Consider the following 23,599-nt stretch of genomic DNA (forward strand, 5'->3'; position numbering starts at 1 on the left):
GAGCCGTTCACTTCCATAGTGATTGATCGACTGGCACATTCGTCGGAAGAAAAAAAAAGTTCCTGGATTCCTCGGTTACTTCCTCTATTTTCTTACATGGAATTCAAGTGATCATTGAGTTTGGGGAACGTGGAACGCCGTTCAAGGAGTAAAAGTGGGGATGGAACGGCGTTCCCTTTCAGTTAATTAAAAAAAAAAATCATTTGGTTACATTTAACGTTTATAGCCATTTTACCACAGATATCTATGCATCTTACAGTGTCTCTCAATCAAATCTATTTTATTCGAGCGCACTTGAACGCAGCACAGAAGCTTGTCAGCTTTGCAGATTATTTCATGCGTCTGTCAAAGATTCCGACTCGCTTTCAAATTTCTTTAAACTTCAGTGGGGTCTCATTCTAGTTTGTAAAGTTAATTTGATGACTTGACGGTTCACGAGTTTAGTCTCCTGCAGTACATACACACACACACACACACACACACACACACACACACAGACCCTGATCTGCTTAAACCCCTGGTTACAGAGCAGGGGAGGGAGACTGCCTGCAGGCAAAGGCTATATTGCTTTATTATTTTCTGGGTGGGGGTCAGTGTCCATACAAACACATGGTTGTACAGGTTGTAAGGATATTAATGGAGGTGATCATCACCCATATACGTACAACCTGTGTGTTTATGATAAAATTATTTACTACAGCAAAGAAATTGTTTACAAGAGCATAATGTTGTTCAGAGATCGAGCCTCCTAAATTGCTGTTAAAAGTTCACCAGATTGATGGACTTAACTTTAAAATGTACAACATTTTCAACCTACAGGGTCTGAGGTCCACCCCCCCATTGTTTCTCAAAATCCTATGGTAAAACACTGCTTTATCACTATCAACTACTATTTCTCATTGTCTGGCATAGTCTTTTACAGAGCAGAGAATAGTAAGAGAACTTAAGTCTCAAGTCTCATGTAATCAAGATATATTTTTTATGTAGCTCTGATGGTTATGATTAAAATCTATTTAAAAAACAGTCAGGCATCCAGCTCTTGATTTAACCATTAAATCTTACATTATTGTGCCATGCTTGAAATGCACTTGGGTTTCCAATGCAACTGAATTGATTTGAGCTGTTATACTGTATAGACCACTCAAAGCGCTTGACAGGAAAGTCACAATTCACCCATTCGCGCATATTTTTCTGTCACATTCATTCACATTCATACACTGTCGGAAGAGCCGTTAGAGGCAATTTAGGGTTAAGCGTCTTGCCCACAGACACAACGGCATGTGGACTGGCGGAAGCTGGGAATACAATATTTTACTGATGCTCACGTTTAAAAATGAATGATGTGTGTGTGCGCGCATCAGCTGCAACGCAATGTATGTTGCTAAGACTGTAGGTCAGTGTTTTGGGACTGCAGACGTACAAAACTGTGTAACAACAGAAAGTGTTTAATAAAGGAGTTTATTCTAATAAAAACATCACAACTGACGGTCAGAGTACACCAGTAGGCATCAAACATGCATAATCATTTGAAAGTGTCTTATTTCCACTTATTTCTATAAACTGCTCGAAAATGTAGATAAGCTCCCCACATATTTACGTGTTCACATTGCTTAAAAAAACGACAATAGATTAAAATGAGTAAAAGCGAGTAATAGCTATAAAAAAACAAACAATTAATTGTATTTACTCCACAATCTAGTAGCATAACTCCTCTATAAGACTGTTTAGATCACATTTGGTGAAATAAATAGATAAAACAGTATGTATGTCATGTGATGCTCATAATACAAAGAGAGACATAATACAGGACAGAATATTGATTGTCTGTCTTTCCAAGGTACCTTTGCTAAGTTTCAACAGAAATGAGCTCAAACACTTAAAAAGATTCTGTGTTCGATATGAACCAGCACAGCTCCGTCCAAAAGTCTCCAATGTTTCCGCAACTGCGCCAAAACCCCATTTAGTCCTCTCTGTCACGTCTCAGACAGGTGTATAATCCTTGCATATTCTTTTTGTTCAGGCCCTGTGGTCATAATCGCTGACCATTTTCTTGATGTGGTTCAGTTTGGACTTCAGATATTTACACCTGCGCTTCTTCATCTGATAATTTGCAGACTGTGGAGAGGGGAGGTATGTTAGAAAAACAAATAAAACATAATGAGTATTAGTACCACGAAGGAATGTCTGCTGATGGCACTGCTGTGCTAAATCTTTTATATATTATAATTATAATCCGTTTCATGACAAACTTACTTTTTTAATGTTCTTTATCCTGTTGTATTCATCCAAGGCATCCTGGCAAAGAGTGCAATGACAATTTATCATACACAAATTTCAAAATGAAATGAACTCAGACAATCTGTTTTTTAACGTCAGTTACATGGATACCCTAGTTTTAAGGGACAGTTAGTGGCAGTATTATCTGTAATCTCTCACCAGGAACTGTGGGCTTCCCTCCTCCAGCTCGTCAAGCTCTCTGTCTATGTCTGACAGATTCTTATTGATGGCGTCCAGCTCGGCCTGCAGGTCCTTGTACTCCTGGTGTTCACGGTCAAATTCATGCTTGTAGTCGTTGCGCACCTTCTCGTCTGCTATGGGAGGAAATTCACTGAGGTAGATAACAAGGCGAAAGAGAGAGAGAAGATGAAGGGAAGAGAAGGGAAATTTAAATTACCGAGGAAAAAATGTGTCAAAGCAATTTATGTAGAGGCAGAAAGTAACCAATTATTGTCCATAACTGAAAAATTTGAGGTACTTTTTGTGTTACTTTGTCATATTTAGACTCAACATTTTCAGTCAAACAAGTCCATTTGCCAATGTGTCATATTGTACCTTTCAGTCCACTAGATTTATCTGGTGGAATTATCAGTTTCCTGAGAGAAAATTTGCATAGTGCAAAGAAAAAAAACCTTAATCTTATATAGTCATTTGTGTCTTGTATTGAGTCCTATAGTTCTTATTTTCTTATGGCAACAAGTGAAAAATATCTGTATCTGTATCAGTTAAATCCAGCTTGACTCTGTTCAGGTAAAAATGCTGCTTAGATTTTTTAAGACTTATTTTCCCATGTTTTTGGATGTAAATGATTGATGAGACAAACATATTTGCAAATGGTTCACTATCGAGCAGTAACTGCAAAACAGCTTCTGCAAAGTAATAATGGAGGGCTTTTGTCTGTGTCCACTTAAAGTGCTTGTTTTTCCCCCCAACAGGCTTAGATTATTATTTTGTGTCTAATAACATTATGGATAGGATTCCTCCTGCTGTTATGCTCAAGAATAAGAGCCGTTTTGTTTCACCAAAACCAGCAGCTGTATCTCTCTATTCAACGTCACCAGCTTCCATTGACAAAAACAGTAAATTTACATCGCAGAACAATCAGTTAGTTTGTTTAGTGAGTTAACCTTAAAGTAAAGAATCTGAATACTTCCACCAACTTGAGTTGGACACTAATATATGCACATATAATGTATTTGTACCTGTCAAAGTCGTTGTCATCCAGTTCATCTCCTGAGGAGTTGTAGTCAGTGTCGTAGTCCTGTCCATCAGCACGATGAGGACGACCATGACGCCTCTTTTTGGGCCGTCCAGTCGAACTGGCCACCTCTGAGTTACTGCTGTAGGGAGCCCCATCCAGCAAAGGCATGGTGTTTTCAACTGGAGGCCTGCAGGACAAAGACAATCACTTAAATGACGCCTGGTGACTTTTCTTAAAGGCACTGTGATAAATCATGTCAACAGATTCCAGACGCTTAGCTGAGGCTATGCAAACTATCATAGGAAGCATAAGTTGGAAAAATGTCGCAATACTTGCCCTTTTCTGGAATTTGGTTTTAACTTCAGTCTCTGGTGATCCGATCACAAGTGGACAATAGTTTCACACTTAGCTTTAAAATGTGTCTACAGGGAGCACTGTGATCAGATCTCACTTCCCTGCTCTATCTATCTATATATATCTATCTATATATCAATATATATACACGAACACCATGAGATAGAGAACAGAGCCGGGAGAGGCTGAGGGAGTCACTGTGCTGCACGCAGCTCTACTCTGGAATAATATTTTAATCATTCAATCAAAAAAGAATAAATAAAATGTGTCAGTCAGTGTAAATATTGTGATAGTGTAAAAATACTTGGGGTTCATTATGAAACTGTAGCGGGTCAGAGAACGTCAACTGAGTAAGCGGTACTTCAATGTGGCCCAGGACACATTTAAATTCACAATGCTAAAAGAATATGGCCACATGCATCTCAGACCACCTCCCAATGTGATCAGATCTAATGCAACCTGAACTTAGAGCTGTCCACTTGTGATCAGATCACTCAGGACAGATGTTAATACCAGGTCTGAACAGGACCTCTGTAAAACAATATGATTAAAGTTTTTGTCACTTACTCACTGAGTGCAAAACCCTGGACAATTAAACCCATGTCATAGTTTTATTTATGATATATATCAGTGTTTCTGATTTGCTGCTACTGTAAAACTGAGCCAAATATATATTTTTAACCAGGTGGAGATGATCTTAAATCAATGCCAAATGTTAGTAAATGAGGGAAAAACAGTGTTTATGTCAAACTTCACTAGTCTTCAGTAACTTTCCTGTGGCGTAGGATGAAATACAGCCTAAGTTATGATTTTGCAGTTATTGTTGGCTGAGTAAACAGGTCAAACAGTCTTGTTTCCTTCATGTCTGCATCATGCTCTTGTTTCCGCATTACAAACCTATTTCTCATAGTTTCAGTGTTGCAGAAAGAAGTGATTCATGAATCTGGTTTCATGGTAAACAAACTATTAGTGGATTCATTTATATTCTGCAATGTACTATAATTCTCACAATTTTGTGACCAAACAATTTGTCAAGTGCATAATGGTGATATTAATCAATAATCAAAATAATTGTTACAGACAGCTCTACTCAGATTAGTGGGGAAGCTCATTCTGCTGAGATACCTCCTGGATCAGGTCCCAAATCTTATTATCTACATATTAGATGGGTTTCACATTGTGAGGTCTCGACCTTAATGTAGCTCTAGTGTAAGTTCAGACAGGAAGACTACTTTCATGCTCCGGCTGTAATTTAATTCTCATTCATCCTGGCTTTCATACACTCACGCATGTGCACCATCAGTTTCGTCATTGCCGCGATCAGCCATTAGTCAGCTGGTCCCTTCCATCCAATAGCATTGCAACACACCTGTCTCATTAACCTATCATCTTGCTGCTGTCTATTTAAATATGGTTCTCTCCCTGCCTTAGTCCTTTAATTTTGCTGTTCTGCGTACCCTCCACCTCCCCATCACCACCAGTCTGTGCAGTCTCAGGGGATTCTTCAATCCATCAACCCAGCAAGTCATCAACCACCATCACCCCCAGTGTCTAGACTCCATGTGGGGGATCTACTTTGGTGCTGCCAGGACCGATGCCCTCTGCTACATATCTCCCCATGGAGTCTAAGCGCCAAAGAATCTATCAATATTTTATCATCACATATCATTCTGTTAAACCTGTAATAAATATAATTTCTTCATTCACTTGTCTCTCCTGATTGAACTATGGACTATGGTGGCTTGAGATAACATATGTTGTGATTTGTTACTACACAAATTAAAGTACTATACAAATAATATTCAATTGGATGTTAGTTCTAGGCCGAGTTTCAGTGTGTTAACTCTAGGAAAGTGACAGAATGAAGAATATGAGCAGAACAAATCCACTCTAAATACAGTTAGTGTTTTTAGTTTTCTTGGTTCAACAGTCTCCCACAGTCCAAAGACATGCAAATTGGGGTTAGGTCAATTGGATAAAGCGGGAATAAATGGATAGATGGGTGGAATTAAAGTGCTACAAAAAAAATTCTGGGAAACAAAAAATAAGTACTAAATCTTAGTACTTAGTACTAGTATCTAAGTAACTGTAGTGGCGTAATGCATCCTCATTGTAAGCAATGTGAACAAAGTCTAGTTGATGCTAAACATAATCATGCTGGCGCCGATGTGTCCTTGCTTTGACCAGTATCTTGTGTCCTTGTTGTAAACAATTGAACATGTGACACCTCAGGCCTGTCTCGTAGATGGTGGGTACAAAAGAACTGTACACCCATATGCACTTTGATTCGCCCCATGTTTGTACTATGAACCACATCTCGAAATAAACGTCTCCCGCTGAAACTGCTCATCGGCTGCTTCGACTTGTATTTCTGCAAACCTCCTGAAACCTGAAAATTCCTTACATAATCTACATTGATATTTTTGTAATTAATATGTTGTATCAATCTGTGACAAAGTGCTAGTGTCTATAAAGTATGTTTGCTAAAATTCCTGGCAGAAAAAAACAGCCGTATCCACTTTTTTTTAACACAACAAGTTCCAGCAAGCTTTCTGTTCTGACTGCGGTAGTCTGAAGAAAACCAGTTAAAAGTCACTTGCTTCCAACAATTTCAAGCCTGTAGTCTATTTCAACACAGGTATAGATCATTATAATCAAACCATTCACCATGATTGTGTCCCCTGTGGGTGTGGTCTGCTTTCCACCTCTGTTGACTGTCTTTTACATAAAAACAAGCTGCTGTTAAAGTCACACCGAGGAAGGACAGTTACAGTTCAACTTCTTTTTCCACCTGTGATCGACTCCTCTCTTTCTTTTCTGCAGTGCCTCATGGGACACTGTGCATCAACAGCTGCACACTCAAATGTACTAGTATCACTTGGATTTCTTTTTTATGTTACATTTTTTACTTATGATGATTTAAGTACATTTTGTTGATAATGCTTATTTTTTTTTACTCAAGTATAATTTTAGTCTTAATGAGATAGTTTTACTTTGTGGTATTGCTACATTCACCCAGTGGTGGAAAGTAACTATGCTAGGGTTGTCACGATACCAACATTTTGACTTAACATGATACCTGATACCACTTTCGATACCACGATAAAAAAAAAGGTCCTACTCACCTTTCTCTCTCTTTCTCTAAATTTCAAATACTGATCGCATACCAACATTATTAATACTAGTATTATTTTTCTCTATTGTTGCTTCACTTGTAAAATCAGTACAGTGGACAATGAGTTTCCCCTGTGTAAATAAAGGTTACATTTAAAAAAGCAACACCACTCTGTAATAACAAGCATGTAATCACCTTGGACTCTGTTAATCAGCAGGTGAAATAATCAGCAGATTAATAATGAAAATAATCATTAGTTAAAAAAGGAGCTCCACCTCGACAAGTTTTTTAATGAATGATTAATAATAATCTGATGAAATAATGTATGTAAGTGTCAGGGGGCATTCCTCTGCATAATTCAGTACTTTTACATTTGATACTTTAAGTACATTTCCTGACTATGATTGCAGTGTCGCGTTTACTTTTAATTGTAGAAAAAAATTGTATTGTTACAGTGTGGTATTAATATTTTTACTGACTCCCTCCCCCCAAGCTGTGTTTGTGAAGCAGTCCAGCGGGTTTGTTGCAAGTGAGTGTCTGTCGGTGTTTGAGAAAAGTACCAATGCATTGCTGCGGCCACAGAAAAGTTAACTCATGAGGGATAACTTGTGTGACTAAATACGCATTATAACTGTTGAGGCTGTAACGTTATTGTGTTCACCACCACAAAAGACAAATAAGAAGTCCCTGGTCATGCAACGTTACTTCGCTGTTCTCCTGCAGTTTTCACAGCAGCAGAGGCCACTCACCACGGATAACTGTGACCGACAGAAGCACTGACACTAGACTGAGCTAACGTCAGTCGCACTTGAGGATAAAAAGCTCAAGTTAATGACAGTTAATGTTAATGACGTCTGCTAAAGCCCCTTTCACACTGGCCAAAAAACCCGTTTAAACCCGCGAACACCCGGCGTTTTCTGCAGTGTGAAAACGTTTAATCGTCATTCAGCCCCGGGTCAGATGACTCTGTAAGAGACCCGGGTAATAATCGGCTTCACCTCCGATCGGCATTGATGTGAACGTCACACCCTGCTGGACCCGCTAATTTGCGCCATGACGGAGGCAACGAAGGCTCGACTCCTCCGTCGCTAACTGCTGTCACCTCACCAGCTGTAGTAAAGGGACCTCTCGCGTGTAGCTAGCTCGGTTAGCCTAGCTCTGGCTCGTTGGTGGTAACAACTAACACAATCCAGATCATCGACGAGGTTCAGAACGGGGCACTTTATTTCAACCCTTCGGCGGACACACGCGGCCTCATCGGGCGGTCTCTCATTACACAGTGGCCGTAAACTGTCGGTAACATGGATGATGTGCGGAGCCCGTTCTCCTTGTGGCTGCCGCTACGTACACAAACACAGAGCCAAGCTTCTTCTTCTCTCATACACACACACACTTCAAACCCCATACGGCCTCCTGCTTAAAGGGCCAGGCTCGGCTCGTAACACTGCGCTGAGTTTGTAAACTTTGAAAGAGTGACAAGTACAAGATATAAGGTAGCGCTGACCACCGGCTCACTGGTTGCCGTGCTTTCTGTTGTTTACCACACTCTTCTTCTTCTTTGTTTCGTGGCGCGCGCCGCTCTCTACCGCCACCTATGGCCGCCACCTGTCACTACACGATCGTCAGACCCTGATCTGCTCGCAGTGTGCAAGTAGCCAATTGCCGATTAAACGCGGGTCGACCCGTGTTTCAAAAAAACCCGGGTCTACACGGTCATTTTGGTGTGAAAGTGGTATAACTTTACCCTTGTTCGCTCAGGGGGAGGGGGACTTTCTGAGCTCATGCCCATGCACCGCAGTCCAGGCTTCTTTTTGTATACTCACTGTGGGGAGTAGCTGTAAGTGGGTTTGTCATAGTTTGTGCTTTCGTCATCCAGGTGGCTCCTGGAGCCTCTCAGCTTCTCATGGTGGTGGGACATCGGGAGCTCTTCAGGGGCAGCGGAAACGTTGTTCACCTTTGGAAGAAAAAATTACCTTCAATAAGCAACATAAGTCTTTTATTTATTAACCTTTTTTTTTTTTTACATATCTATATTATATCCTGAATACATTTAATTGTATCAGAGCTGCAAGGATTAATCAATTAATCAATCCACAATAAAGTTCTAGACTATTTTGGACAATCAAATAACCGTTGACAAAAATGTCAAACATGCAAGTTACAGATATTCACATGTTTGTTTTTGACTGTTGCTCAGACAAAAACCAAGACACTTTATGAACCAGACAATGAACTGTTAATGAAAAACAATCATTAGTTGTCGCCCTTAACTGTGAGATTTGTAATATTTGTTGACCTTCAATAGAAATAGGATCTCTACATTAATGTAGATGCATCAGTGAACATTTCTTACAGTAATAACAGCAATTGTTAGACCCATAGGCGGCCTTACCTATGTTTCAACCATTTCAATTGAAATGGGCCCCGCCCTCCAGGGGGCACCCAAGTGACAGGCCTATTGTAGGTGATTAATGTATATTGTTGTCTGTGTTCTGTGCGCGCTGCCGAGCTGTCACTGAGGAGATTGAACACCGCTTTACGGCTTAAAGCACTGCGATGTGGACGCTGAGGACCTTGTGCGCGAGGTGTCGGCTGCCGTCACCGCCATGCTAAAGAAACCACTGGCCTGCAGATTCTGAGCTACATTTACAGAACTTAGTTATACTGTATCCAAACCTCAGCATTGCTCTCTGACTCATGGTGACAGTGCCTCTGACTGAAGCTAGCGTAGAAAGGAGTTTCTCACGCTTACAGGGGCAGTAAGTGATTCTAAAGCAAAACACGTTTTGTAAAAATCTGCAAATATTTCATCCGTTAGCTATTGGTTCTGTGTGCGCGCTGAAATAAAATCTTAATTTTTCGACTCAGCCCAGGCTCTGTAAATCAAAAACCCTTCCTTGCTCCTTTATGTTTATGTTTTATGTCGGTAGGGCCCCATATTCATCATTGAAACGGGCCCTCAGATGCTTAAGGCCGCCACTAGTTAGAACTATGGATTCCTGAAACAAACACACTGCATCTCTACTATGTCTATGAGCCTGCATGGACTTGTCCTCTGAAAATATGGGACACAAACAGATCTACGCCCTCCTGCACACCTCCAACAACATGTCTACATGTATGTGCTGCGGGGTGCTACAGTCACACTGTTTCAGCATGTTCACGCCTGTTCCCACAGAGAAGTAAATGCCACTGGTTCCCAGTATCATGTTGCTGTTGTGGCGTTGGATGTCTGCTTACTGTTGGGCTATGGACCAGAGTACCAGTACAACCTGCTCTTCCTCTTCACTGCTCAGAGGACATGGCTGAGCTCAATGTCATCACGACTTCCAGATTTTTACAGTGACTCACCTGCTCATCACTACTTAGTGTACTAGGTTAAATGTGAGAGCTGTTGCAAAGCACTTCTGAAAATAACTTAACATAACAAAAAGCATGAATCATCATGAAGTGGGCCTTCTGAATTTCAAATGCTTCGCTATAGGAAGAGTAATAAGTCCAGGTTTTTATTGCTCGTGGTTCTTCCTCCTTTATGGCAGGACAGTGTAATGTTGAAACTGTCACTGTCGTGTACATGCCACACCCTGAAACCTAGCATGATATAAAGTATGGGCTTGCTGCGCCACACTTCACCCTCCCCCGTTGACAAACTGGTTGTTCAACTTCAGTACAACTTCAACACAAACACACACTCCCACACAAGTACAGACACTGTTTGTTGGCAGCTATTCTGAGAATCAATTACCTGCTTCTGGCTGCAACTGAAGCTTATTTTCATTATCGATTAATTAGCAGGGTTTTCTGTTTTTTTTTTACCATTCATTTATGAAATTATTTGTGAAATGCCCACAAATAGAATAAAAAAAATCTAACTTCCTACACACCAAGTGGACATCTCCTAAATGTCTTGATTTGTTTAATTCAGTCCAAAGTCCAAAGACGATCAGTTGACGATCATATATGACAGAATTTTCTCCTCAGATTTTAGAAGCTAGAACCAGCAACTGTTTGGCATTATTACTTAATTATCAAAATCGTTGCTGATGAATTTTTCTGGCAACTAATCCTGACAAATCATTGCAGCTTTGTCAAGGTTTAAATCACTTATCAAGCAAAAATGCCAAATATTTCTGACTGCAACACCCTAATAGACTTTCCCTGACTGAAATGGAGCAGGGTGAGGAAAAATCCTATGTCACCTCCCTCCTTCTCAAAACAAGTTGTATTGGTCATTTTAATCTTACATCACTTTAAATTGAATATCAGTTGGCCTTAGGGTGTTGGTTGGAATAACAGCCTTGGACTTCAGAAAATTGTCAGGCATATTTGGTCAATATTTTCTGACAATTTGTAGACTAAACTGTTAGGGTATTTTATTTATTTTAAAACAATCAGCAGATTAATCCATCATGAAAATATTTGATTAGTGTATAAAAGGGCTAAAAAAATGTGTTGTTGTTCTTACAACAGTCATACACCCCAACATATTCAGTTTAACATTATAAAGTTCAAGGAAAAGCAGAATATCTTCATATTTTACAGCACAATATAGCAATTCTGAACATAGTTGCCAATTTCTTTTCTGCCAATTGAATACATTTTTTCAGTCAACTTGAACAATTAAATAGCATACTGTCACCTACCCATGCCTCGACATCCTGAGGTGGCAGATTCTCGTCGATAACCTTCACTCTCCTCCACAGAATGTTGCTTTTGCCATAGTTTCTGATTTTCTGGCGAGTCTTCAGAGCAAAGACGAGCATGATGATCAGGGCGATGGCCACCAGGAAGCCAAACACCACAGCGATGGCCTGAAACAAGAAGTAACGCTCTGGGTTGGAAACAGGACAAATCCTCTGGTCCAGATACAGGTACAAGTGAGGAGATCAAATGTGTGTGTTCACCTCTTGTGGCTCCACCACGCAGTAGTGGTAAAGGTACTGGTTGACAAACATTCCCGACGCCTGTGGTTGTTGGTACTGGGCACACAGGCCAGCAATCTGGTTGGCGTAAACAGACCCAGATGACTGGGCCATGGGGTTCACTGCCATCAAGTACACTATGGAGGCTATAAGCATTAGCAGTGCTAGGATGGCACAGATGATCAACACTGCTAAGTAGAATCTCCTGCTCTCTGATAGGCTCTGGTGGGACACTACGATTATGAAGATGACCAGGCAGATGATGAAAGTGATGGCTGCCATGGCAATCATAAATCCTTTCCCTTTTCGAGGGTCATTGTAGTTCCCTCCAAGTCCGCCGTAGCCATAGTTGTTTCCAGCTCCATAAGCACCACCTCCAAATCCATACCCATTGCTATACCCACTACCATAACTGCTGCCATAACCTGCGCCGGAGCCACCGATACCCCCAAAGCCAGACAGGGCTCCCTGGGTGTCCCAAGCCAGAGTGGAGGCGACACAAGCAAATATTGCGACACACATCACAATAGCTATGATTGCCATGATTTTGAGGATGCCTGGTGGAGATGTCCAGCGGTAGAAATGCTGGAACTCGTCATCTGGATAATAAGAATAAGCTGGCTGGGGAGGACCATTACTGTCAATTCAGAAAAAAAACATCGTTATTACCTGACTTTGGGAGTAAAAGAAAACAATTGGCCTGGTGGAAGCACAGAAAGACCTTAACTGTATGAATCTTATGATTCCTGCTTTGTATAATAAAACAAAAGCCCAAACAGAGAGGCAACTGTCCGAAGCACCGTGAAGCCTGGCAGCACGTCAAGCTCTACACAAAGCTAACGACACAGTTCCTCACCGCTCAGCATGACTTGGCTGTGCACATCTGTCCCTAGTGAGAGGGTATTTTCCGCTGCAGGTGACATTGTCACATTAAGCAGATCTGTGCTGTGTACAGAAAATGTGGACATTCTCATCTTTCTTCTGAAAAAAAACTTGAAACTTGAGAAAAATCACAGTGAGTTCCATAAATAAACAGATGTTTCTTTTGTACCTTTTCTTTAGTTTGTATTTGTTCATAACTAATACAATACTACACATTTTTCCATAAAAAGATCTTTATGTTTTGTATGCTGCTAAGAAGACACCACAAAAGACGGGTCATTGTTCAAAGTCAAATTATTTTTTAAACATTATTATATTATTTAAAAAGTAAGGACTTTTCTCTGGCATTTCTACTTTTTTGCTGTATTGAAAACGTACCGAAACGTGACACCACTGTATCGTATCGAACCGTGAATTTTGTGAACCGCTACACCCCTAGTTGCTCTACAGGAGCCCAGAGTGGACAAACTAAACATTTGCACGAGAGATTTTTGCGTAACCTATTTGTATGTTACCTGAAGGCTACAGTAGGCTCTCCTACATGCGTGGGAGGGGATATTGAAGCAAGGGGTAATAAAATGGTAACAGTCTGCTACTTCATTGCTGGATGTCATTAAAACTGCTTTCAGGCATGCACAGATGTCCAGACATTGTCCTGAACTTCTTCAGAGGGGCTGTATGTGAGAACACAAATGTCCGCAGATGTTGCTCTGGAAGTTCTCTGCAGTTTCTCCTGCCAGCCCCCTAGTATAATCACTGGATAATGTTAAACTGAGCCCATGTAAGAATACAGCAGGAGAATCTCCAGAGAATTCACAACGAGCGAGTTGGCCCGTTGATGACTTTAAACAAAAACTCTACTGTGTACAGCAGAGTTACCTGCTGATCTACACACAGACAACACACGCTCCAGAGAGCGTCCTGCTGCTGTGATCATGGCTGACTCGGACAATCCCATGCTGCTTTCCTCGTGAACATAAACATCCAGAGACAATTTTGCAGAGATTGCACGGAATTTATGTCTGAAAACAACTTGAGTCATACACACTGACGCTTAAATTTTAAAATGTTGTTTTATTCTATCTATGTGGTTTATTAATGTTGTTTGTTCAAAATATCCAGGGGACACTTTCAAAAACGTTGTTATTCTTTTTTTTTTAAATTCAAACACTATCTAGCATCTATAAATAAATAAAAAAAATCTCGTACTTAAATACAAGATTTAAAAAAAAAAAAGATTTGAACAGGCAGGCATCCAGGAATAATCAATCGTGTCTAAATGGAACTTATCAGACCCCTGTTGGGTCAGATTTCGCTCTATTAATCATGTCATCTAAGAAGGAACAGCTCAGATAAGCAACTGGAAACTTTGAACCAAAACAAAAGAAAGAGTTTGGAATTGCAAAAATGCTCAACTGGAAATTAAAGAGAAGGTAAGTTAAACCACATAAATTAATCTAGATATTTTTCAAGGCAAAAATATTTTAAATTTCACTGGTATTTCCTTTTCCTGTATCAACAAAAAACTGAACAATTTTGGCCTTTCTTTGCTTCCATATCCAGGATGTTCACATACAGCCTGTTATTAGCTCATATCTGTAGTTCGTAGCCCCACATGTATGTATGTATATACAGTATATCTGAAGCATATAAACTGATCAACAACAGCAGACTCACTATCCATCTTCCTCGTAGGGAGGTGGACTCCCATTGGGCCTGGAGGACATTACTGCTGGATCCACTGGGTGCTGCCTGTGAAAAGAATCTGCAACGAGAGTCCTGATATTAGGACATTTTTATTGTTTATTATTCGAAACAGGGCTATGAATAATGATACATCTTCTACATCATTTGATCAGTATGTACTAAATTAGAAATTGGTACGAAAAAAGAGCTGCACTACTTTTTTTTTTTAAATGAGTGGAGCTGTAAAACGTATCTGTGCAACCGTAGTTGTATCATTTATAATGATGATGCTTCCTTTCAACACAGCTCCCCTGGATGATTGCACCCAGTTCTCCCAGGTAGGTAACCCCTTTAAAGCCTTATCCAACAACGCACCATTGTTGGTTGCAGCAACAGGTAAAAAGTCAGTATAGATTAAGAAAAAAAACACAAAAAAACCCCCCATCAAAGCAGTTTGTTCTCCCAACCTCAAAAACTGGACGCGCTCACCTGTCGCTTGGTGTCTGAAGAGTCCTCTTCAGTGTCTCACCTGGACTGTGTCGACTGAAACCGCTGCAGCGAACAAAAACACCCCAAGCCACACCTAGACGAGCCTGGCTCTCGGTCAACACAGCCCCGCCCCCCCCCGCCCCGCCGCGCCCCGCCGCGCCGCACCGCGCCGCACAGGTGTCACATTACCCGGCTAACGAGACAGGAAGTCCTCGTTAGCGCTTCACGGAAACACCTGGGAACGCAGCAGTAGACGGAAATGGCCGGTGAATCTAGCTGCATATGATATTCACCTGATCTGATTTCCGGTCATTGAACGTGACTTCTGCCCCGCGGCGTCGGAGCCTTGCGGAGGACATTTCAAGCTACTACCGGCTGAATGCTACGCCTGTAGTCCAAGAAGTATGAAGGTAAATTAGTTGCAAAATGCAAGCGCTTGTAAACTGAATTGTTGTGAACCTGTAGAGTACAATGCGAGAACTTGTAGAACAAATTTGAACCTGTATGTTGAAACTTTCACACCTGTGTTCTGAATTGGAAGTCACATAAACAAATATTCACAAATGTGTCGATTGATATTTACATGAATACAATGGCAGCTGCAAAATTCTAATCTAACATTAACCCATTCATTTTTTTAACAGCCACAACTCACTCATTACAACCTCGCCCACTTAACGTGCCAGAGTTGGTCACATATTGATACATGATGTCATTATCCAGGTAACGTTCTGATCTGGGTTCATGTAATCAGTTACCCTCGGCTCATCTCAGGAAATAACCAAATTAATCAAGATTGCTTTCTCATGATGACAAAAAAAATTTAAAACTGCAACGATCTAACTCAAGACAATACTGTCAAAACACACGAAATAATTGCTAACACTGATCCACAGGAAGAGATCAAATATAAGTGGTAATGATTGAAGAAAAAATATAAATAATAAATACATTTTATTTTTGTATAATGCCTTTTCTTAAAATAAATGCTTGACTGTTGACTTTTTTTAGTTAGGTAACAAATTGACTTAGGTGAACCCAGATCATAACATTACCTGGATGATGACATCATGTATCAATATGTGACCAACTCCGGCACTGTAGGGGAGGGGTAATAAATGTTGGAGCTATAGTTGGTATTTTTTATCAACCATGACGAACATAAAAATAAACTCAACATTGTCCATGATAGTCAGGGATCTGTTTAGTCTTAACAAAGTGTGTCCTGAAGGCCAAATTCAATAGCAGTGACACTGCCAACTGTAGCAGTTACAGGTCCCCTTCACAAGGTGCTGGAGGTGAGTCTGCTGCAGGTCATCTTCATGTTGAACAGCCTGATGCTACTGATCTCCCTCAGGTTGTCGTCACCACAGTGGATGATGAGGACGTCAGCTGCTGCTCTTCCTCACGGGGTGGAATCAGAGTGGAAGAAGGCTTTTCCACCACAGTAGGCCAGCCAAACGCAGCACGACAAGGTCTGCAGCTCTCTGGACACCTCGCGGACAAACTCATCACCACGTCCACATTGTGACTGTAGGATTAAAATTAATAAATGAATGATAAATGCTTCAGATAATGAAAAATGTGAAGTCCACTAAAGAGTGTAGCTCACATTTTTATGTTGACAACACTGTTATGTCAAATCTGTAGGATAAAATAGAACTAAAGAGCTTCATCTCAGAATATAGATGAATCTCTAATACTTTATTTTTAGACAGACTATATAACTGTTAAGTCAAGTCCACGACTGGTACTGGTTTGTTTTGTGCAGCTAGTGGAAGCATCACAGGTGAACTCAACAGCAACCACTGTGCTGAAAGTAATAAACATTTTGTAACAAATATAAAAGCCCATTTCTAAGTCATATTCAAAGTGATAATCTGGTACAGTAATGTCTATAGCAGTACAGGTAAGGTTGACTACCACGGACTTCTGTCAGTGTGAAACTTGATCTGTGCACTGTTAAAGACAGTGGTGTGGGGAATTATAGATTTTCTATTTTCTTGTTTGGTGTATGTCCCTTAAGGCCAAAATAAATAAATAAATGACAATAATAACTAAGACTACAAGCCAGTTTTAATAAAATATATATACTGTGTGCCAAGAACACTAACGATCACATGTAACTTCTGTTTAGTTAACGTTTATTTGATTTAATTTATTAGAATCAAAATATAGTGGAGCAAACTACCACTGATACAAATAAAAAAAATGTAATTATAATTTTAATTTCAGTAACAAATATTTATTTCACAGTGTTACTTACCACATGTAACATTGGCTGGGACGACTGGTACCGGAGCTCACGTTAGCGCATTCAGTACAGACCCGGTGCAGCCTCAGGGCCGCGATGCTGCACTTAGCATAGCTTATTAGCTTAGCTCCTTAGCCTCAGCTAACTGGGAAGTTTCGACGTAGCTGGGCGTGTTTCAGCGACCGGTCTGCATTCGGCCCACCTCTTTGTCCATATTCTGATTAGCCCGGTAATGGAGGAGTCGGACCCTGTGTACTGAAATAACATTTTGTACTGGTGTATTGAAATAACACTTTGCACTGAACTAACATATAGCTAACTAATGACATATAGCTAAATAATGGAATAACATGTAGCTAAATAAATACTGACACCTATAAAGCTTGACATACGTTATACTTAAGATTTTATAACAAATCTTGCAGAGCCTGCACTACGTGCATAAGACTAATTAACATACAGACAGTAGATGTCACAAGATGTTCCCTTCAGACCAAATTTAGCCTAGGACACAGACCAAATTTATCTTAGGACAGCAAAATAATTACACAATAACGATTACGATAAGTCCAGACACATAGTCAGGCGGTTCACCCACGTACAGACCGCACCCACCATGCGGGATAAATAGCAAATTAACTATTGTACCAGGTTCCTGTCCCAAAGACTCTGTAAGTATTGTTATTGCTTGGAGCAAATAAACATGATTTGATTGAATGCATTGAACTCATGACTGTTTTCTCCCTCTGAATAAACGAACACACGGCGAGGACATTGCCGAGGTCTAGGACGAGAATCCTGCCGAACAATTTGGTGACCCCGACGTGATTCAAGGAGAAATGATTGTAAGAACAAACTCAAATACGGGTGACAAGGATGGTGACTTATTCAGTGCAGACCGGTCAAAAAAAAGGTAAGCAGTAACCTTTTGTAATAAAATACTGCATATTGATCATTCTAAATTAACTGATTAAGTCACCGAATCTGACTCCTTAGATCAAATTAAATGCATTCTACCAAATAAACGGATCTGGGATCCATAGGATCTGGGATCCATACCTAATAGACGGATCTGGGATCCATAGGATCTGGGATCCATACGAATAGTCTGGGACTATTAAAGTGAATGTTGTTCGGGGAACTACAATAATAACTATGTGGGTGGTTTATTGTGACTAAGACAAGGTTTGCCGACACACAGAGTGTTGCAGTCACAAGTCTGTGGGGATTGGGTGGTAAAGTGGTAGTGGAGTGTATTCATGCCGAAAAGGAAAGGTGGTACTTGGGACGTGAATTAACACCCAGATTTTCAGCGCACCTTCGGGTGTAGAAGCTTCTGAAATTGTCCCGGTATCACTGGCATTGCGTCCCCTTTCCACGGAACTCCACTAAGTGTATACTCTGTTAAATAAGAAAACATGTCTAGTTGTCAAGGTAAAACTCGAGACAATACTGTCAGAATGTGGTAATAATTCGACGAATGCTAGAACCTTCCGAAAAGGGTTTAAAAATTATGTGAAAAGAGAGGAACAGAAACCATGGTGGCCACAACCTTCTGACCCGAAACCAGTTAAATCTCAGTTTCAACACCACATGGTGACCGCCGCTGCCGAGGTCAAATATCGAGGACAGCATTGTGATAATCGCACAGGCTGTTGTGGGTCGAGCGGATTGAAGAAAAAATATAAAAAAGCAGTAAATACCCGCTTTTGGCATGAGTACATGACGAAGCATTTAGGCCGATTAGAAAAAACGGGACAGCCCAACCGACCCCCACCGTACAACCCGAAGGCACCCAAGTTAATGGCTCCCGTAATAGAATTCAAAGGAGACATAAAATTAGAGGGAGAACTAAAAGAGATTCCCTCAAAGGAGGTAAGAGAGGAGGAAGAAGGAAGTGCGGAAAGGCTAGAGGACCTTAAGGAGATGTTGAATGATTCACAGACAGTAAGACTACAACTAAGACATGAAATTGAGAAAATGAAAGACGACTTGGAGGTCATGAACCTCAAACGACTCGACATGGAAGATGCTGATAAGAGACGAGAGGAGAAGAGAATTAGAGACCCGTCTCGAGTTGTCAACTCCGGGCTGAATTAATCTGCAGCCCCGCCGGCATCACCATCACTTTCCCTAATGGCTCCACACAAAACCTGACCAACACGCCTGTCGCCTCGGCGCCTCACAAAGTGATGATGCAGTCGCCTCTGAATGATAATGACTCAGCGGACATTTATTGGGCTTTGCTGCGGCCTGAAGACTCACAACAACGGGGTGTAATGTCCATGTTCAATTTGTGAAAGCCATGGATTTACTCCCTCGGTTTTTATATTCCCCCGCCAGACCCACCACACTGTACTCTTGCTTACCTGCGCGAACCTGATCTCCTGTATGATGATGATTTTAAGACCATCGAAGGCCTTGTTTGGCAGTTGACCACATCCGACATATACGTGGGGAAAGAGGGGGCAGCGGCTGTCGTCATATTAGCAGGGGAACAACATCATTGGTATAAAATGAATAATGCAATACCACATGTCTCTCTGGCTGTAGACGCCACAGGGGAAGCACGGAGTTTGGGACCGATGGTTAAACGTCTGTCACACGCAATTGATTGGGTTCCCACTGCAATAAAGGGGGTGCATTTTTCCTTCTCGAATCAGGCTTACAAAATTACCTCATCTGCGTCTGACTCTGCCGTTTTGCAACATGACTCACTCACTCGATACCATGGCAGGGAAAAAACTGACCACCCGGCCGGGGAGGAAGTGTTTAAATTACTACCTCCCGCGCTAAGGTCTACCGGCCCTTTTGATGTTGGGTTTTGTGATGTTCCCCCTCCTCTATTTCTCCTCGACACAAAAACCCCAGTGTACCGACCACAGTATCAAAACAAACCAGCTGCGGTGGCCGGCTTGCGAGACACCATTGACGGACTTCTAAAGTCAGGGGTGATTGAAAAATCTGACTCCTGTTGGAACACACCCCTTCTTCCGGTGCCAAAAGCAGAGGGCTTAACGTACCAAATGGCACATGATCTGCGGGCGGTTAATGACGTCATGCGGACTCCAGTTGCGCCCGTTCCAAACCCTTTAACGGCCCTCAGCGTCCTAAATTCCAAGCACAGGTGGTTTACAGTGATTGACCTCGCCAACGCTTTTTTCTGCATTCCACTCGCTCACCACCTCCGGCACCCATTCGCCTTTACATATGCAGGCCAGAAATACCAGTACACTCGCCTGCCCCAGGGCTTCTCTCTGTCGCCAGGCATTTTCAACTCCGTTTTACGTGAGCAGCTGAACAAACTTTCACTTCCTCCTTGGACAGTTTTAGTCCAGTACGTAGATAACATACTGCTTGCGTCACCTTCAGAGAGTGACGCTTTGGCTGCGGCTCAGTCAGTACTACAACAATTGGCCTCCTCAGGGTTCAAGTGCAGCAAAAACAAACTGCAATTTGTCCGACAGTGCGTGTCTTTTTTAGGCAGACGATTATCCGCTGCAGGTTTGGCTCCATCATCCACCCAGCTCTCCTCCATCCTCAACCATGCCCGGCCTCAGACTGTGCGGGACATGATGTCCTTTTTGGGCCTGTTTAACTACAGCCGGAACTACATTCCCTCATACTGCGACAACACCGGCATCTTGCGTCGTCTCATATTGGACAAATCTGTGCGCAACCTGACTCTCCCACTTGACTGGTCCTCTGAGGCAGAGTCTTGTTTCATCCAGTTGAAGCAACTCCTCGCACACTCGGTGACTCTCACGATTCCTGACTACACGCGCCCGTTCTTTTTAGACGTGTCTGAAAAAGATGGCATTGTTAATGCGGCACTTTTTCAGAAGGGGGAGTTGGCACGGGGAGACAAATTCTGCTATACCATAGCTCAAAGCTAGATACCGTGGAGACCGGTCAACCACCATGCACTAGAATGGCGGCATGGGTGGCAAAAGCATTACAAAAAACAGCACATGTAGTGATGGCGCACCCACTGACTGTTTTGACAGACCACGGCATTGTATCCTATTAATAATCAGCCTCTTTTTCAATGTCACAAATGAGACAACAGCGACTTTCTAAAGTACTTCTACAACCACACATCACTTTCACAGCAGACGGCGTGAACATGGCAGATCACATGAACCCTCTGCCACCGCACGATTGCCAGGAGTTAGTGATGCGAGATGTTAAAATAAGACCAGGCATGAAAGCAGGTACGATACTAGGTGACGAGGTACACCAGGTGTATACAGACGGTTGCTGTTTCAGAAACAAGGACACAGGGAAGTTAGATTCTGCATACACAGTAGTCAAACTAGACAAAGAACAGGGGAAGTACATTACAGAAGAAGCACAGGCACTCGAAGTTGTCACAACTTGTGGCTGTGATAAAGGCCCTGCAAAGACACAGTGGAGAAAAAATAAACTTATTCACGGATTCTGCATATGTGCACAGCCTGTGTCATTGGGAATTGACAAAAATGCAAAGGGGCAGCTGGAACACCTCCACCGGTAACCCGGTGAAACACCAACAGGAGGTACAGCAGTTAGCCGAAGCTATAATGCAGCCCAAAGAGCTGGCCATTATAAAGTGTGCAGCACATCAAAAAGGAACCGACCCAGTCTCAAGGGGAAATGAAGCCGCAGATGCAGCTGCTAAACAAGCCGCCGGCTACACAAACACTGCCTCAAATATCATGATAATGATATTGGGCAAACAAAATGAACCTATGTCGTGCACACTCTCTGATGTAAGTTCCATGCAGGAAAAAGCGTGAGTATACGAACAAAATCAATGGGTACGGTTCGGGGCAAGGACGGTCTATGGAGGTCGGCACAGGGAAAGGTGGTACTCCCATGCAAACTATTTGACACAGTGTTGAAAGAAGCGCATGGCTACGCACACAACAGTCGAGCCAACACTGCCAGAAAGCTTGACTTTTGGTGGCATCCGTTTCTACCACAAATGGTGGTGGGCTTTGTAAAAACATGCACAGCATGTCAAAAATACACTCCCAAACCCTCACTTAAACCACCTATGGGGCAGTTCCCAGTGCCGGAGGGCCCGGGGGAACATTTGATAATAGACTACACCGACCATGGGACCACAAAACAGAACACAGGGGTACAGATACCTGTTGGTAATTGCGGACGCCTACTCAGGGTGGATTGAGGCAGTCCCCACAAAAAGGGAAGACGCCGCCTCAGTAATTAAAGCCCTTATGAACATGCAAATACCAAGGCATGGCTTCCCATCACAAGTGAGGTCGGACAATGGCTCTCATTTCAAAAACACTGACTTACAAACTGTGGAAAAAGCATATGGCATTATGCATAAATTTGGGACGGTGTACCACCCACAATCCCAAGGGAAGGTGGAAAGAGCAAATGGGGTGTTAAAACAAAAATTGGCAAAAATTACCAGTGTCACAGGAATGTCCTGGGTGGACGCTCTGCCCATTGCTTTACTCGAAACCAAATCAAGCCCACACTCAGAGACCGGACCGGACTCTCCAAGTGCTGACAACCTCTGGTGTAGGTCATAGAAGAGCGCGACTATAGCACTGATAAGAAGCTACCAAGACACCAACCACAACGTGTAAGCGGATCATGTCACCTTGTATCTTTCTCCTAGTGTGGGTATGTGTGTGTGTGTTTGTATTTGCATATGTGTGTGTGCATCGGTGTGCATCTATACAATGTTCTCAGTTTAACAGGTGTGCATCTATACAATGTTCTCAGTTTAACGATTGTGATTTATACACTGTTCTCATTTTAAACATTCTACTATATGCATTATACTCACTGAACAGGTTGATGAAAACCAGTACGACAACCTTTCCTTCGATTCCGCTTATGTTGCGGCTTCCGACGACGTTTGATGTTCTTTTCATGTGATTTGTGTCCTGAGGGTTTTTTCTGATGTATTTTTGTACTGGTGTATTGAAATAACACTTTGCACTGAACTAACATATAGCTAACTAATGACATATAGCTAAATAATGGAATAACATATAGCTAAATAAATACTGACACCTATAAAACTTGACATACGTTATACTTAAGATTTTATAACAAATCTTGCAGAGCCTGCACTACGAGCATAAGACTAATTAACATACAGACAGTAGATGTCACAAGATGTACCGTTCAGACCAAATTTAGCCTAGGACACAGACCAAATTTAGCCTAGGACAGCAAAATAATTACACAATAACGATTACGATAAGTCCAGACACATAGTCAGGCGGTTCACCCACGTACAGACCGCACCCACCATGCGGGATAAATAGCAAATTAACTATTGTACCAGGTTCCTGTCCTCTGCGCGATCCAGCCCTGGTTGGTGACTCGTGAGACAGAAACCCAGAGACTCTGTAAGTATTGTTATTGCTTGGAGCAAATAAACATGATTTGAT

The 23,599-nt window shown here is 41.8% G+C and overlaps 1 protein-coding gene and 1 long non-coding RNA gene across 4 annotated transcripts; one reads left to right on the forward strand and one right to left on the reverse strand.

Annotated features, from left to right (window-relative positions):
- Positions 1-1,442: 1,442 nt before the first annotated feature.
- On the reverse strand, positions 1,443-15,041 carry oclna (occludin a). Of its 3 annotated transcripts, none has more exons than XM_035626624.2 (9): positions 14,927-15,041; positions 14,429-14,516; positions 11,852-12,506; positions 11,591-11,758; positions 8,771-8,901; positions 3,480-3,665; positions 2,437-2,608; positions 2,254-2,295; positions 1,443-2,115 (listed from the first exon to the last, which is right to left on the reverse strand). In XM_035626624.2, the coding sequence occupies exons 2-9, from the start codon at positions 14,476-14,478 to the stop codon at positions 2,017-2,019; spliced, it is 1,503 nt and encodes a 500-aa protein (XP_035482517.2). In that variant the 5' UTR covers positions 14,479-14,516; positions 14,927-15,041; the 3' UTR covers positions 1,443-2,016. The 3 variants fall into 3 exon arrangements, with proteins under 3 accessions (XP_035482517.2, XP_035482519.2, XP_035482518.2); XM_035626626.2 differs by having other exon boundaries at positions 14,429-14,503; positions 14,927-14,990; XM_035626625.2 differs by having other exon boundaries at positions 14,429-14,530; positions 14,927-14,983.
- Positions 15,042-17,130: 2,089 nt separating this feature from the next.
- LOC124849761 lies at positions 17,131-23,599 on the forward strand. The gene is made up of 2 exons (XR_007030296.1): positions 17,131-17,831; positions 23,494-23,599. It is a non-coding gene; the product is annotated as an uncharacterized LOC124849761 (long non-coding RNA).

This window comes from Scophthalmus maximus, chromosome 2 (genome assembly GCF_022379125.1).
Source record: "Scophthalmus maximus strain ysfricsl-2021 chromosome 2, ASM2237912v1, whole genome shotgun sequence".
Classification (NCBI taxonomy): domain Eukaryota; kingdom Metazoa; phylum Chordata; class Actinopteri; order Pleuronectiformes; family Scophthalmidae; genus Scophthalmus; species Scophthalmus maximus.

What these genes read in the sequence shown, in the direction of transcription:
- oclna (XM_035626624.2), bottom strand. Translation starts at nt 14,478, where the DNA reads ATGTCCTCCAGGCCCAATGGGAGTCCACCTCCCTACGAGGAAGATGGA. An exon ending in CCCTACGAGGAAGATGGATA is followed by an intron (nt 12,507 to 14,428) that starts GTGAGTCTGCTG and finishes CTGAATTGACAG; the next exon opens with TAATGGTCCTCCCCAGCCAG. An exon ending in GGATAAAGAACATTAAAAAA is followed by an intron (nt 2,116 to 2,253) that starts GTAAGTTTGTCA and finishes CCCTCTCCACAG; the next exon opens with TCTGCAAATTATCAGATGAA.